The following is a 15,698-nucleotide window of genomic DNA, read 5'->3' as shown; positions in this document are numbered from 1 at the left end:
TAATTTCCCGATGTGTAATATCAAAATGAAGATTTTTATATCTTGAAAGCTTTAAGAAAAAGACATGTAATCAGTGGGGGGACAAAAATGCTTGTTAAGGAATTAAGTTTATTGTTAATTTCACCCAACTAGTCTTTGTATGAATGTTGAAATTACTGTTAAGTAAAAACAGCAGGGGTGACGAGAAGGGAATTGCACGTGCAGAGAAAATTGTCTACACATGTTAGCAGAAGTATATCTTAAAATTACCCAAATGCACTGAATACCTTCAATTGTTTTAGTGCAGTCAAAATAATACTGTCTCACTTTGAATAGATCTTACTACCACAGGGTTAGAATAAAACACATAACAACTAATTTTTTTTCTTGTCTTAACTGAAGGGCTATTATAGGAGCAATGAATTTATTATAACCCAGCATCCTCTGCCACATACTACGAAGGATTTCTGGCGAATGATTTGGGATCATAATGCACAGATCATTGTCATGCTGCCAGACAACCAGAGCTTGGTAAGTAAAGCACATCTGCTATATATTAATGAGCCTGTGAGGCCAGGGCATAAATTACTTTGATACCTTGCCGCAGGGTAGTATGTAAGCCTACACGATTCATTCAGGCTCACTGTTACTGTCTGAAGCAGATCCCAGGGTTGATTCTCTAGTGCTGGTGATCTTACCCCTCAAGGCACTGTACATGCCAACATAGTAGGTGGTTTTGAAAAATTTACCTCGTCTACTGTATGTCACTTGAAAATAGCAGCTAACATTTATGTAACCATGTTTATATATCTGTTAACTCATTTAACCCTCTAATTTTAGGGCATAAACCCATAAAATATTATCCATCTCACTCATAACTGGGAAAACTGAAGTAATTTGCCCAATCGCACACACAGTAAGCTTTGTAGGATTTGTCCTTGAGTCACTGTCTCAGGATTCCATCATATTGCTGTAATACATGTACCAGTCATGTTACCCAGTCAAAATTTTTTCTGTATCAAAGATACTCATCACATACCATTTTTCCCTCTTTTCATTAGGCAAGTCAGATCCATTACATGGAAGGAGATAACGGATATTTTTGTTGTAACTTACAGGTGCTCGTAAGACCTTAAATAAGTTATTACCTTTTTCCTTCCCTTTCCTTCTTCACTTGGAGTGCTCAGACTAGAAGGGGAGAGGGTGAGCAGGTTTATAAAAGCAAGCATAAGTGATGCTATGATCTTAGGTCTTACTACATGCTTAAATCTCAGAATTAGTTGAGTCTTCAAAAGTTACTGAGGACAGTGTCATAAGCCTGAGAGTCAAAACAATGGGATGTGTCTATGAGCATCAGACCAGTGCATTTTTTTTTTTCAATCAAGAAAGAACAGCATGTGATTGAACCCTTGTCTTGATGACAAGGATTTGACTGTGTGCCCAGTCAGTAGGAACTTCACTTTGTCGCATTTTGCTCTAGCTTCAGAATACCAAGACTGCTTCTGTATGATAGAATGGCAACAAAGTTGAGAATCTCAAGCTAAAAACTGGAGTGTAAATTTTCAAATTAGCTGGCAATAGAGGTCTATTTTGTTTGGCATGTGGAAATTGGAGGCATGTAGGGTTGTTAAAAACGCTCATTTATTGGATGAGTCAGTATTTTGTTGTTGTCACTTAAGAGGACAGTGTCCAAAAGCATCTCTCCACAAGCTCATCTATGTGGGGGAACTAGAAAGAATGGACCAAATCAGTTGTCCATTATCTGTGGACAGTGAGAATGTGGGTCTTGACTGAAACACAGCTCTCAAGGCAGCATAGTTCCTCCTAAGGACAGTGTCTGGAGTCTTTGTTTCATTACTTATTACTATTCTACCTTTACCACAATACTGTGTAGCCCAAAGTCATTGGTTCCCAACTCAGAAAACACTGTTCATTCACATAAAATATTTGTAAGCAAAGTAGCCATGAGATCAAACTGCCTACGGAGTTAAGTGGCACTTATTTCTCATAGTCTTTCAAGATGAGCATCTAGTCTGTAGTTTGAGTCTAATTTGTTGTTTCCTGCCTTTATTCCACTAATACTAAAATCTCTTATTATTCTGACATTTCAGATGTGGAAATTGAGGCTTGGATAGCTTAATTTATTCAGGATCACATCCAATCCGATGCTGAATTTGTGCATGTTGGTTAAAGTAACTTTATGTCAAGAGGGCCCTACTTCCTTGTCCTTGGGACAAAATATATTAAAACTCATGACAGTTACAGACGTCTTTTGTATAGACTAAACCCAATTGCTAATCTGTTTCCCCTTATGCTGAGCTTTAAAAATAAAAATGTACTTGGCAATAAGCTATATTGAAACTTGAAAGGGTGATAAGTCTTATTGGACTGTTGGCTCATTTCTAATGCAACAATGTAAGATTAAACAAAACCTTCTTTGTTTTGAACATTATTCAGAACTATTTCTGACTTCTCTAGTAGCTAAGCATTTTCAGAAAATGCCCATCACAAATCTATATATTATAAGCAAACTGTAGTTTACCATGTGAACTAATTATGGAAAGGGTTGTAGATGCTCATTATCATCATTATATTTTCCTTAAGTCTCCAGCCTGTGCAATCATTAACTTTTTCTTAGGCTTCTATAGTTTTTCAGAGGAAGACTTTTAAGTACTAAGTCTGAATATTCTAGCCTTAAAATAGATGAACATTTAAAGCTGGTCTAATAAAAGACCAAAAGACTTTCTATGTTTTCCTCTTCTGAAACCTAACATTGACAGCTAACTTTCTTATAAGCACTTGCTGCCAAAGTGCTTATGTATGCACCCATCTCTTATCAAAAAGATTCTACTCACCTTTTATAAGCAGGGTGACATTAGACTATGGATGTCTGAGTCTTGTATCTTCAATCACAAAGACAGATGATAAAAATCCCTCATCTTAGCTAGTATATTGTAAAACAAATAAAGTAGGTGTTTGAGTCCTTAGCAAAATGCTAACCAAGTGTAGAACTGTTGTCAACTACTCTATAATTAATGGATTTAGAATTGTCATAGGAAAAAAAAAGGACACTTTTCAACCAGAGATTATATATCCCCTATGGAAGAAGCACTTGGGGTGGTTCCAGTGACTTAGGAAACATTTCTAGTTTTCTGTCATAAAAGTATGCTTTGCAAACCACTGAACTCGCTCTGATTAGATAGGGATATAATTTTATGAACCCAATTTAAAAAGATTGTTTAGAAAAGGTATGAGAAATGGCAAGTGAATCATTTTGCAAGAAAATTTTAAAATATTTGGCAGCAATACAGAGAAATGTGTCATTGTTGTTCCCATAGGCAGAAGATGAGTTTGTATACTGGCCAAGTCGAGAAGAATCCATGAACTGTGAGGCCTTTACCGTCACCCTTATCAGCAAAGACAGACTGTGCCTCTCTAATGAAGAACAAATCATCATCCATGACTTTATCCTTGAAGCTACACAGGTAACCCGAACCTCAAGTCCTCAGCAATAACCCTACTTTTAGTCCTGGATCATCCTCCTAAATAGTAGTGAAGTAATTCATTATCCTCAAGACAAGCCCAGGAAGTTGAATATGACTTAATTTTAAATATGTACATTTCTTTCTTCAAATATTTGCCTTTTCCAGCTGAACAGATGAAATGGCATAGCTCCTCTGGCTGAGCATGCATACAAATAGGTCTGTTGACCTAATTATAAAAACAATATTATCATCTCTGCAACACATTGCGAGGTTTACATTTCTGATGGCAAAGAACAACATTAAGATTTTTTTTTTTGTAAACTGATGTGTAATAAATTGCCTTCTAGTGGGGGGACTGTCTTACAATGGTCATGTAAATGACAAGCTCCGTGTGTTTTTACAATTTCATAGATAAGAGTAGAATATAAAGTCTTGTTTGTGACATTTTACCTGAACAAAATAGCACTCTGGTATTCTCACTATCATGACGTGCTCATTATTTTATGGCAGGCCACCTCTCTAGACTCAGTTCTTGCCAGCCACTTTACATCCAGCATTCTTCAGGTATCAACAGCAGCAGCTCTAATGAGGTAAAGGCTGCTGAGTGACTGGTGTTGTGTTGGTTGTAGGATGACTATGTCCTAGAAGTTCGGCATTTTCAGTGCCCCAAATGGCCTAACCCAGATGCCCCCATAAGCAGTACCTTTGAACTGATCAACGTCATCAAGGAAGAGGCCTTAGCAAGGGATGGCCCCACCATTGTTCATGATGAGTAAGTATCTGCTTCTTAATTTTACAGTCACATATTCCTTTGTGTTGCTAGAGTAATAGAAAGAGGGGGGCATATTTCAAAATTCTGGTCCCCTCTCAGTTTGTGACAATTCCATCTTAGTCCTAATGTGTAGATGTGGAAGGTGTTTGGGTTGTGTTCATATTAATATAGCAAACCCAAAGCTTCAGATTCTCCTAAGGGATATGTTCTCAAAAGGTAAGTCAACTTGCATGTTCTCAGAAGTTTTATATTTCAGTAGCTATTGACTTTGCATTCATTTCAATTATATTTACTATTAATACTTTAACATGAACTATTAAAATATAAAGAACACGAACCTCATAAATAACTTGTCCCTCTATCAAAGTTCACACCAGCCCCTTTTCCACATTAATATTTGAGAAAGGATCATAGAAACACTTTGTGACTTACATATCCTTATATGACTATTTGGAATCAGATGTCATGACAAGAAATGACCTAGAAATAAGTTGTATAACCCCCAGCTTGTTTATGTCACAAACCATTAACCAACATGGCACCACTAATGTATTTACTTTTTGTAAGGTTCAAGGGTACTCCCTCAGTCAGTGCTTCATTTAAGGTCATTAAGTTGACTACTAGTAGCAATATGGAAAGGAAAGTCTATCATTTTCCTTCTAGTAATACTCTAACAGGAAGTGAACAAAGACTGCAAGCCAACAAAGAGTGGCCTCACCTTAGAAAGTAACTGGCTTACTGGCTGCTCCAAGGAATGTTGTGGCTTTTTTGAAATGTTGGCCTGACTCTTAATCCTTCATCTGTTTGAGAATGACAGCCTCAGAATAACTGGACAGTTGCTCCTGGTCTATGGAATTTTAGAGTAGCAGTTTATATCATAATTTTTGAACTGCTTCTAGAGCTTTTCCTCCACTAATCTGCATCAGTTTTTAAAAATCACTTTGGAGTTTCACCATCTCATTTCAATCTGAATACTACCCTTGCTCGTCACTTCTCCACAGCTAAGCTAAATTAGTGCTTATTTTAAAGTCAGTAGCGTTACCTTTCAAAAGAGAAGAAAAGAAAAAAAGGCAGATTAAGCAATTAAAATGAATGGTCTCATTTATTTATGATAAGGTATTTTTTGTTTTTGTTTTTTTTATGCCACATAGTAACTATATCACCTCAGGAATTGATCCTATATAACTTAAGTAAGGAAATCCTAAGCTAGTAAGTCTGAAAACACCATCCGTGAACCAGATTAAAACTCATCATAAAAAGTATGTTCAATCCGTTATCCACCATTCTTGAAGGATAAGTGATTCCATAGAAATTCTTTTCCACAATACTCAAGAGCAATGTTAACACTTCTAAACAATTGTTAGGGTCAGTTTCTATCTTACCTACTTTTCCACCTCTATATCCCTCCCTCATGCCTACAAATACCACAAATTTAGCATGCCTAAAATAAATCTTATCTCCCTACCATGTTCCCATCCATATAAATGTATAATCAGAAATACATTCAGAATATCTTTAAAGTACCCTTCCACATCTGACTTTCTGGTCTCGGCTCGCTTTCCCAGCTACCATGCAGTCTCCACTAAAGGGCCACCTTGCCCCCACTAAGTACCATTTTCTGAATGCCCTTTTCATTCAACTCTCTTCAAAAGTCCAACCTGTGATCATGAAAACCGTTAACAAATATCACCCTCTTACCAGTGCCATTCTTGCAAATCATGACTCACCTCCACGCTGCTGAGACCACCATAAGTAACTTACTCATCGATCTGTCTAAGGCTACTGGGTACAGCCCATAGCCTGGCACTTTGGGGTGCTGTGGTAAATTGCACCCCTACATGAACTGTCCCCAGAAAGCCTTACATCTTGCTCTTGTTCTGTCATTTTGCCAGTTTAAATGATTCTGCGAACTATAAAGCCTATTTATATAAAGTTTCAAAGCTCTGCCAAAAGCAGAAGTGAACAGACCTGGAGAAATGGCCTCAGTATATCCAAAGTCAGTACAAGAGTTGAACTTACAGTACACAAACTATGTGTCATCTGTCAGATATTATTTCAACACCCACACTCAATATCCTGAGTGTACAGCTGTGTACAAGGTAGATGAAGTTTCTAAGATATGATCTATGGATAACATGTCTCACCAAAACGTAAGCTGTTTCTTTTTGAGGACAGGCGCCAGCATCACATGCTCATCCATTAAAAACAATTTTGTTCAGAGGTTGATCTGTGTCATTAGAGCCAAAATTTTAAGATAGAACTACAAGAATTTCCAGATGGTGGTAGCAGAGTTTTAAGCCATGCGTGGGACCCAAATGAGCAGTGGCCCTAAGAGCCTTAGCATGCCATGGTCACCCCCAGATCGGTACATACTTGCTGTCCACACTGCCGCCCACAGGTTTTCAGTGAGCACCCCTACACTCACGCCCCAATTTCCAATGATTCCTTCTCAAAGCCCCATAAAAAAGGCTTTGATGGTGCTATTTTGATACCTATTTAATCTTTGTTTTCCTTTCCTAGTTGGGCAATTTTATGAGATTAAAAAAAATGATTCAATAGATATACACTGGTGTCTTTTAAAATGAATATCAACATTATTGTACATGAAAAAATGAAAACAGCATTTTTGGTATAGTTATACAAGTCAGAACACTATACTTAACTTACCTATCCTAGTTTGATTTCAGTTTTGTCCACACTACTAGGTAGTCTCATTTTTTCCATTTCTTAGGCTTAATCTGTTTTCCTGTTACATGTTTTTAATTATTCCACACTTTCTGTATAAAAGCATTAGTAATACAAGAACTATTCTCCGTGGAGACTAGAAAAAGCCATAATTTATACACTATTCTTGTTTTACCTAGGCTATAAGTTACTTGTGTTAACTTTTCACCAATTTCTTGTCATTAACTACAAACCCATAAATTTGATAAACGTCCTTTTTCATTCCTAATTCATTCCTAAATTTTTGAAAGAAAGGCATTTATATTTTCAGTCTTTTTTCTTTCATTACAATGCTTGGCATGTTGAAAACATTTAAAAGTTATCTGTACATTTGATTGATTTGACTTAGTTTAGTTTCTAGTCATGTTTAAAATTGCATTGTGTAAGTACTTCCTTTTAATTTAGGTGCTTATTAAAGAGTAAAGATAGGAAAGCCAGCTCAAGGAAAAGCCACAGTAATCCCACAGGGAGTGCACAATACACAATGAAATACATATTACCTGACTATGGAGAGCTTTGAAGAATTTAATAATAAGATCCTGATTCTACCTTTTCAGTAGAAGAGATTAAGCAAAGGTTAAATTTCTTCCCCTCTGTGGGGGAAAAAAAGACAAACCCTAGCTATGCTAAAATGAGAAGGCAAATTTTAAATCTGAGCAAAAACAGCTTGAATAAGAATAAAAAAGTATATCAGAATTATTGGACTGATCAGAATTTTACAATAATATCCTCCAATAGCTAAAGAGTACATGAAATGAATTTAAAGCATGTAACGGGAGAACAAATTAGAAGCTATGAAACAACAATGAGATTAGCTAATAGCTCTTCTATATTTAGCTTTATATATCCTATCCTACTTTGATTTCAGCTTTGTTCTAACACATATGAGTGATCTTGGAGAGAAGAGATGAAGTAATGGCTGAGGTTTTCTAAGAACTAAGAGGAGTGAGTTCTGTTTATACCAACACAAGACATGGAGACTAGAGAAGTTCCTTACAGTCTTTAAATACAAATAGTTTCTTTACATAAATTGGCATAAGTGGTATTTGAGTACCTTCCCCCCAAACTGATACTGCACAAAGCCACATTCATTCATTTTAATGCATCAAGAAACCACCAGGGAAGTCAGACTCCAAACCCTTACACCTAAACACTGAAAGCCTTATATCAAGAATTATGTACAAATAAGAGTGATAATAATTACAAAATACTTAATCAAATGATGGCAAAGTACTGCATTTCAATACTGTATAGAAGCCAGTCTACACTCAGAACAAAAAATGTACAGCCTAAATGGCATGTATTGGAAAATAGCTAGTATACAAATCCGACAACTCCACCTCAAGTTCAAGCATTTAAAAGGGTGATAAAAATGGGGACAGAGAGGTAACAGTAAAATTTAACCAGTAAAGTTTATAAAAGATACAACTTTGAGGCCCTCCCTGGTGGCACAGCGGGTTAAAGCACTGCACTGAGAAGCTTAAACCACTTCCGCATGAGTTCAATTCCCACCTGCCCCGGAGGTGACCACATGGTGTGGCAGACCTCTCCTGACCCGCCCGCTGCTCCCCTCAGCAGTGTACTTTGTCGATCTGCCTGTTCTGCTCCCTGCTCTGTCTCTAGTGAATCCTCTCACCCTCCGCGTCTCTGGCCTGTACCCCAGTTCTGTATGAATAAATAAATAAATCTTAAAAAAAAAAAAAAAAGATACAACTTTGAAATTTTCAGGAAAAAACTAGAGCAGAAAAATTAACATGACGAATAGCTACCATTGTCTAAGTCCTTTTAAAGTTGAATAAAATATTGGGCCCTCCTTGGTGGTGCAACAGATTAAAACACAGCACTGCAAGCCACTTCAGTGCGAGTTTAACCCCCAGCCCCAGAGATGACCCACATCCACATGGTGTGACAGACCTCTCCTGAACCACCAGCTGCTCTCCACTCTGTCTCTGGTGAAACCTCTCACTGCCCCTACACCTCTTGCCTGTACCCCATTTCTGTGTGTATATATAGATAAACAAATCTTAAAATATATAAAATTGTATAAAATATTAATGAATAAGATATATGTGGGGAAAAGATATATATGTGAAACACAAGTGGCCACATGTTGATTATTTTATGTGTGCCAAAAGATAGAAAATACACATCTGAAACTAGTTCTAGAAGTTTTAAGTCTAGATAATAAGTATAATAAATGATTTTTAGTCAGCAAATGTTATGTGCTGGTCTGTTCTGAAACACCTGAAATATGAGCTCTAGTACCACAAGATGTCTCTAAAGTTATAGCCAGTTATTTCACCTGGATGTGCCTCATGTCTTCAACCTCAAAATGGAGCTGTAACATAAGATTATTGGGAAGATTGTTGCTGTGTGTTCAAGACCTGTAAGGCAGCCTGCACATACATGTTAGTGATTCCTGAAATTAAGAATAAGGTCTCAAACTGGCAAAGCCCAGTAAATCTTGATCAGGACTTGGTTGCTGAGTAAGAAAGTGGATGATTTAAAATAACCTGAATTTCACAATTTTAAGAAGGCTAGCACCAGAAAGACAAAAGTAAAGACTAGAAAGGAAAAGTAAAGACCATTGTAACTTGTAAATACAAATTCTAAATGAAGTAGCTAGCATCAGGTCAATCCCATTGTACTATATAAGGGGGTTATGCATCATGTGGAGATACCATGGGAATGTGAATCTGGTTAAAAGCTATGAAAAATCCCTAAGTGAATTCAGGACATTATTAAGGAGATTGCTTTAAAAAAAAAAAATAGATGTTAGAAAGCAATACCCATTCATTATTCCCTGGCCCAAAACACTCTTTACGGTGACAAAGTAGGAAGCATTGTCTTAATCTTATAAGTGTTATTCTAGCAGAAGCTTATCACAAACATCTGTATTTATTACAGAATACTTAGGAGATTAAAGAACACAACATACCTCCTTGCAGTGTTGCAATACAGAAGTACTGGGTTTGGCACATGGTAAAAAGCAAGAGACAAGTATCAAAATTGAAAAGGAACAAAACTGATATTGTTAGCAAATAAAGATGTAATTGACTTCTTGGAAAATCCACAGTTAGCACTTAGAATGCTAGGTTATGTCTGTGGCCTACCTTGTGGACATTATTATGTATCCTACCTACTAAAGGAAACCAAAGGAAGAATGTCATAAAAGGCCATTTTTTAAAGCAATTAACCTAAAATAAAAATGGCAAAGACCATGAAGAAAGCTGTAATATCTGACTGAAGGCTGCTACAAAAGACCTGAATAAGTGGGAGCAGACATACCTGAACAGACAATTCAGAACTCATTTCCTGAGGTCCATCAGTATACTCACCGGAGCCTAATCAAAATCCACAAACTTTGTTCCTTGACAATCTAGTTTCAAAATATTATCAGGTGGGATGGAATAGGGTAGTAGGCTAGAGGAGTTTGGAAAAAGAAGGTCCACATGAAAAATGACAATAAGTATGTGTAAACTACTGAAAAACAGGAATTTGTCTATGTAGAAATAGCCAAAACTTCACCTGATACCAGGACTTACTCAAATCCTATAGTAAGTAAAACAAATATGTACAAGTGCAAAAAAAAATGCAAATAGTAAAATTAGGAACATGTAAGAGTTATCTCTTGAAACAATGGACTAGACAAAACATTAAACAATTCAAGAAAGGCCCAAAATAGATTTATAAATTTGAGTACCTCTACATAATTTAAGTGCAACAAAATAACCACATTTTTAAGACAGACTAGAGACGAGGGGGATAATACTTGCAGTATGTCCAAATAATATGCCTCCTATAAATCCACTCAAGAGACTAACTAAACAGAAAAATGGCCCAAGTGTATGAACAAGCAGTTCCAAAAGCGGAAATATGGATGATTAAAAACATCCAAAGATATTCAACTTCCCTCACTAGCAAGGAATGGTTTGATAGAATTTTTCACAAGTCAGAGTGACAGAAATGATTCTAATGTAATTCTCCTGGAGGAAGGGTGTGAACAAGAAATAAACTCTTGGGAGAGAATTAAAGCAGCATCTTTAGAAACCGTCATACCTCAACCGAGGCTGACTTCCCATGTTTCCCCTGCCAAATGACACAAGGTACACAATTTAAATGTCTGCCCATGAGGAAACGAGTTTGATATGGTACAGTGTGGAACAATGGCCTAGATGGACATGTGCTGATAAACGTGAGTCCACAGATCCGCACCCGAAGGTCTAACAATTTTTATCTCCAAGAAGTAGCAACTCTAAATTTGGGGTGGTGTTTAGTGAGGCTTTAGTGTTCCTTATATTAGAGATGGAAAACATGGAATATTTTTATTAAACACAGGAATGAATTCAGAAACTGCATACTTAACTTTTTAACAGTCACTTGGCAAAGACATTAAATTTTAGTCTCATTTCTACCACCAACCAACAACACCACCACCTTGAACAATTTATTTAATCCATCTGTTTTCTTATTACTAACGTGGAAGTTTTGTGCTCCACCCCCCCACCCCAGTGCCTGTTTAAAAAAAAAAAAAAAAGAGTGGCTGACTTGATTTAAAAAAAAATCTATTACCCGTTCTAAGCAATAGATTTCATAGAAAGTGCTCTTACTTGCAAAGTTTTGCTTAAGTGGCAAAAAGTACTCATTGTGTAACTTGGTTCAAATAGTCTCACATTTTGAGCCTTTTTTTTTTTTTTAATTCTTATTTCTTAAGTTCAGTTTAGCTATTTGGAATTTTTTTGAGCAATGCTGAGCCCTTCACCAGTTTCTATCTGTCTACAGTTAACAATTGTCATTTTTGCTGTATTACTCAACTTGCCCCTCAATAGCTGTGATAGCTTTCTAAGGACTAATTGTGAACCTCTAGTTTTACATTATATATCAAAGTTAGCCTCTGGTCATCCAGTGGAGGAGACTTCCTATTCATAAACCAATGCTCCCCTATGTTAGCCTCCAAATCTCAACCCTTACCCAGGATTTCATCTGTGTGTCTGTATTGGAATCAGTCACAATACAGTTCCTTTGAAGTCTATGAAAATTTGATTCCAAAATATTCCACCCCTTAATAAATCTGAAGTAACATTGTTTTTCTCACCAAGGTATGGAGCAGTGTCAGCAGGCATGCTGTGTGCGCTTACCACCCTGTCCCAGCAACTGGAGAATGAAAATGCTGTGGATGTTTTCCAGGTTGCAAAAATGATCAACCTTATGAGGCCTGGAGTATTCACAGACATTGTAAGTATTTTGCTTTTTTGTGAGTTTCTGTGTCAGCGGGGATGTCTGGCAATGCCCAGAGACCTTTTTGATTGGCACAACTGGGAGCTCAGACAGATGTTCTGGCATCTAGTTAATAGAGCCCAGAGGCACTAACCTCCCAGCAGCCCTCCTCTATGAGGAATGACCTTACCCAAAATGCAGCACTGCTGAGGCTGATGCACACCTCTTTCTAGAGCATAGTGTTCCCTAGTTACAAGGAATACTCACTTTTCTCTTCATCAACTATCAACATTGAGAACCCAGAGTGTTCTGCAAGCTAACAGAAACTGAAAGAACACAAAGATGCCAGGCTTGATTAAGAGGCTTCAAGCAATGTTTACAATTTTTTTTTTTTTAGCATAAGTTTATGTTCTTCTATCTGTTGTAGGTTTTTCTTAATTACATTTTGAGTCGGTAACTTACCATAGATGGAATGATGAAGCTGTTCTTTGGTTGATACTGTCTTCCTCTTGTCTTTCAGGAACAATACCAGTTTGTCTATAAAGCAATGCTCAGCTTGGTCAGCACTAAAGAAAATGGAAATGGCCCCATGACCATGGACAAAAATGGTGCTGTTCTGATTGCAGATGAGTCAGACCCTGCTGAGAGCATGGAGTCTCTAGTGTGACCGGACTAGTGAAAGGGCACTTAATTTGTAAGACTTCTGAAGACTGAGAACTTCTTTGAGGCCTTTTTTGCCAGACTCTAGGTTATACAATAACCCAGTTACTTTTTTACACTGATAAAAGTTTTGATATTTATTTTTTGCCATTTTATGTCTTAATGGTATCCTACTGAGCATTTGCACCTCTGTTCATTTCACACAGTGAAAACAGTTTTACCTAGTTTGCACTATATGATCAGTGTTACTGCCTATAACCTAATACTAGAGCAAAACCCTGATGTGACATTCCATGACAACACACATGCTATTTTTTAGTTCAGTACAGTGAATGTCTTGGTTATGACAGTGAATCTCGATTTTGTTGTTGTTATTATTATTATTATTGCTAAGCAGCTGCATTCTATGAGCAGGCAATGCTGTGCTTTTCTCAGTCCTGTTTTTTAGGCACTAGTCAATACTGTGTGTGTTCTGTACTTTAATAGAGTGGACGAGCGTTATTTTCAAAAATAGGTTATCAGGAGCTACTCAGAGGGTCTATCAACCACATGGCCTTGAAACAGTTCTTTTTATGAAGGAAGAAACCCATTATGAAATTAGAAAGCTTCTGATTTGTTTCACTTGAACATCACTTATTAGTTACAGAATTATATTCATAGCTAAAATAATGCCCAATTGTGTCAAAATAAAGGATATCTCTGTATTACAGTTTTCACAGTAGCTATGTGGAGAGTGTGTGTTATTTCCATTGTGACTCTATGAAATAGCTACACCTTAAAACCAGGGCTATCTTTTACAACAGAGATTGGCAATATTTTACAAGACTGAGTTACGAAACCCTTTAGTGGCTCTCCACTAATGCTTCCTGGCTTAATATCTCACAACAGGTGGGGGAAAATTTTCACAGGTGCATAGTTTCAAACAAGTCCTCTAACTATCCCTACTGCTCATACAACAATCTAATTTAAAAAACAAACAAAAAAAACCCAACTACCTATATAGTTAACATTCTTTTCTTTCCTTTTTTGTCTAATATTTAATGATAAATCTCAGTTACATACATTCTACTACCAGGATTGAAATACTGTTTTATCAAAAGTCTTGGGACTATTGAAACTCCCAAACATGGACAAATGTGATTTGCAAAGAGAAAAATTTTAATCCTGAAAGATGATACTGACATTTTCAACACTTTTCAAAAGAGGGAGATGACTATATGCTTTCTTATTACCTAGCGTGAGGGATAATTACAGAATCCAAGAAAGTTATTTGGTCTAGCATTGAGCAATAGTCATCCTGAAGTAGTACATAATGGCAAAATTATGAACACTCAAATTTCGGTTTAGTTAGAAACATACTCTACTCACTGAGACTGCTTTCTCCTATTGCATATCTGCTTTGGAAGGGCAACTTGTCAGTTTTCTGCTCATCACTACCAGAACTGGGCCTATTAAGAAAAAAGGGTTTTGCTTATTTTGGGGAGATTAATAAACTCCAACAAAATATCCACACTGGCTACTATTGTACTCAGCACTGATGTTCTGTTTATCTTGAATTGGGTTTCTATAAAGTTGCAGAGTGGTGCTGAAGGACCAAAACTGCTAAGGAGAGAGGCTGCAGGCCAAGTCCCACAGTTCCACACATACACTTAGTCAGTGGAATGCTCATGAGCTATATGTGACTTATTAGAGGTAATCTTATCTTTTCATCACAGATTCAGCAACAGAGAGTCCTTCACTTTCAAAGCCACGGAGGCTAAGCTTTAGAAAAGATGTGCCGGTTTGCTAAGTTGTATGTGCTAGATAACACAGATATTTTGTCAGCCCCTCTCTTTCAGCAGAAATGACACAAGGAAGTTCTTCCTCACACTTTAAAAAAAGAAAAAAAAAACTTGAATAAAAGGAATACTACAACTGCCAGGAAGCTAAGGAGCTAAGGAGAGCTAAGGGGGCCGGGAGGAGGTTTGAGATCATGACAAGAGCTAGGTCATTTTAGTCAATTAAGTGTATTGCTTTCATTGAACAAAGTACTGATAGGAGTTAACTCTTTTTGGTAGATGGCAAGGTAAACTCTACTTTCAGAACTAATGTTTGAGTTGAAGTTCATAGTCCCTCAGTAATGTTTCTTATAAGCAAACACTAGTTAGCAAGATACATAGCAAGTATTTCTGTCTGTGCTATTTAGAGGGCTCAGTTCATGGAAATGCGTACCCTCCAACACAATTCTGTGACCATCTTCACGGGGGTACCAGCACTGTGATACAACAAAGATTAGTAAATAGAATACAAACAACAAAGACAGTTTAGTAGTTCTCTTAGCAAATGTGATGTCTATAGCAGACTTAAACTCAAGTCTACAAATCCTGACCCACTGAACTAGGGGTCACTGCTATTTGCCCATCTTGCCAAAATAGTCCAAATATGCATCAATGACGAAGTTACAGTCAGCAATTTCTCACTCGCCAGAGTAGATCCTCACTATTACTTTTCATTTGTTACTAGCAAAAGTATACTTGCATCTCTCCAGCAGCAAAGTTTCAAAGATGGTATTTCTTTGAGATCAAAGCACATTGCTTAACTATGTAACAAGCTTATTACTAGTACGTGCACGTGCACTCAGGGGGAAAGGAAATAGCTACTGCAAACTAATGTGTACTATTTTATAAAATAAGCTTTGAGGAACTTATAAATTTAGCTCTGGGTAAACAGCATACATACAACAGTGAGTCGTAATGATCAGACCAGCTGCCAGGCTGGACATCAGAGAAAAGACATTTCATTGCCATTAGGAGAACTCTTCCATCCAAAAGTCACAATCTCATTTATATATATATATATATATATATATATGTATATATATA

General features: G+C 36.9%; 1 protein-coding gene across 3 annotated transcripts in view; it reads left to right on the top strand.

Annotated features, from left to right (window-relative positions):
- The window catches only part of PTPRG (protein tyrosine phosphatase, receptor type, G), a 650,641-nt gene extending 635,898 nt beyond the window's left edge, over positions 1-14,743 (top strand). For all 3 annotated transcript variants that reach the window (XM_012720264.1, XM_004676019.2, XM_004676018.2), the window contains 5 exons: positions 382-510; positions 3,318-3,464; positions 4,094-4,236; positions 12,060-12,195; positions 12,698-14,743. In XM_012720264.1, coding sequence (XP_012575718.1) covers positions 382-510; positions 3,318-3,464; positions 4,094-4,236; positions 12,060-12,195; positions 12,698-12,844 — 702 coding nt within the window. In that variant the 3' untranslated portion in view covers positions 12,845-14,743. The remainder of the gene's footprint in view (positions 1-381; positions 511-3,317; positions 3,465-4,093; positions 4,237-12,059; positions 12,196-12,697) is intronic.
- Positions 14,744-15,698: the final 955 nt, after the last annotated feature.

Source organism: Condylura cristata, unplaced genomic scaffold (genome assembly GCF_000260355.1).
Source record: "Condylura cristata isolate star-nosed mole 26May11 unplaced genomic scaffold, ConCri1.0 scaffold00004, whole genome shotgun sequence".
NCBI classification, from domain to species: Eukaryota; Metazoa; Chordata; class Mammalia; order Eulipotyphla; family Talpidae; genus Condylura; species Condylura cristata.
This window is presented reverse-complemented; position numbering and strand designations above follow the sequence as displayed.